General features: G+C 41.8%; 1 protein-coding gene across 1 annotated transcript in view; it reads left to right on the top strand.

The window, feature by feature from the left end:
- Positions 1 to 1,415, top strand: part of LOC103369141 (1-phosphatidylinositol 4,5-bisphosphate phosphodiesterase beta-1) — a 41,985-nt gene that overhangs the window by 11,109 nt on the left and 29,461 nt on the right. The window contains exons 5-6 of the mRNA XM_008297785.1: positions 364 to 443; positions 855 to 908. Of these exons, the coding sequence (XP_008296007.1) occupies positions 364 to 443; positions 855 to 908 (134 nt within the window). The remainder of the gene's footprint in view (positions 1 to 363; positions 444 to 854; positions 909 to 1,415) is intronic.

Raw genomic sequence — 1,415 nt, 5'->3', positions numbered from 1 at the left:
TTGATGATGATGATGATGATGATGATGATTTGGATGAGGATGAGGATGATGTGATTCTTGATTATGTTGGCGAAAATGAGGATGACGACGGTGACGGTGGTGATTTTGTTGTTGTCGTTGTTGTTTACGATGATGACGAGAATGTTAAGGACAATGCTGCTGTGGTTGATAAAGAGATGATAACACTGATGATGAAGATGATGATGATGATGATGTGGATGTTGTTTTTGATGAGGATGATGATGTTGTTGATGCAGATGTTGTTGTTAATGTTGTTGTTATTGTTGTAAGATAATGATGCAGGTAATGAAGAAGTTCATGTTGTTATTGACAGATTGTGTGATTTTTTATTTTTTTCCATAGACTTGGTGCGAGGAGCTGTTTTCTCTGTCTTCCAACCTGCTGAGCCACAATCTGAACAGAGACCAGAGTCTGCTGAAAGCGTGAGCGCACACACACACACACACACACACACACACACACACACACACACACTGACACGTGCATGAACGAACACACGTGTCTGTTTAAACTTGTGCCTTAAAGGAAACAGTTGTTGTTATTCTGCATCAGCTCATTAATTTGCCGTTTATGTAAATGAAGGTTCAGACTCTGAGACTTGATGGAAACCTTTAATAAAACAGAAAACTGTGACTTTAATTTCACCGAATGCTGCAGCTTTATCCATCAGTCTGTGTGGGCTACATCTTTTCATCTGTTGTCATGTATAAGTGGCCTCTGATCAATGTAATTATTGTCTTTTATCCGCTAACTTGAATTGTTAAGTCTTTTTTTCCGGATTAGTCTTTTTGAGGAAACTCTAATACAAAGCCGAGTCGTTCTCTCTGTTTCAGGCACGTCAGATTAACTCTTCAGCCGAATGCAGAGGGCAGGATTCCTGTCAAGAAGTGAGTGATTGCTGATTATAATCGCCTTAACCTTCCGTCGGTGCGTCCGTCCAAACGCTAACTTCGAGGCACATGTTGCAGCCGGCGGCTGAGGCTGCGAAGAAACCTGCAGAGACTCGCACAAACTTAAACTTTGCTCTTTCCTGTCCCTCGCTTCCAAAAATAAACTTAATTCCATGTGCACTTGGGGAAGCAAAAACAGGGACAGGATTCATGAAGGTGCTTAATTCAGCACTGACCTGGTAATCAACTACTGCCGGAGCATGAGACGGGTAATACAGTTATGAAGGAAAGCTGTATTTTAGAAGCAAACCGAGAGCGGAATTAAGGTCAGTCGATATCTTGGAAGCCGAGGGAGTAGAGATGACGTTTTAAGAAAGCCAAGATAGTTTGAAGGAGACAGTTTGTGGGATGCTGAATATCACACTGAGGACGTTCACATTTTTAGAGTTCAAGGAGTTTGAAGAGGAGTAACGGAAGTAAACACTGGACCATTAGTACGAGGGA

The sequence above is a fragment of the Stegastes partitus genome, unplaced genomic scaffold (assembly GCF_000690725.1).
Source record: "Stegastes partitus isolate 25-593 unplaced genomic scaffold, Stegastes_partitus-1.0.2 Scaffold27, whole genome shotgun sequence".
Taxonomy (NCBI): domain Eukaryota; kingdom Metazoa; phylum Chordata; class Actinopteri; family Pomacentridae; genus Stegastes; species Stegastes partitus.
Note: the sequence above shows the minus strand (reverse complement) of the source record. Positions and strands in the feature narration are given on the sequence as shown.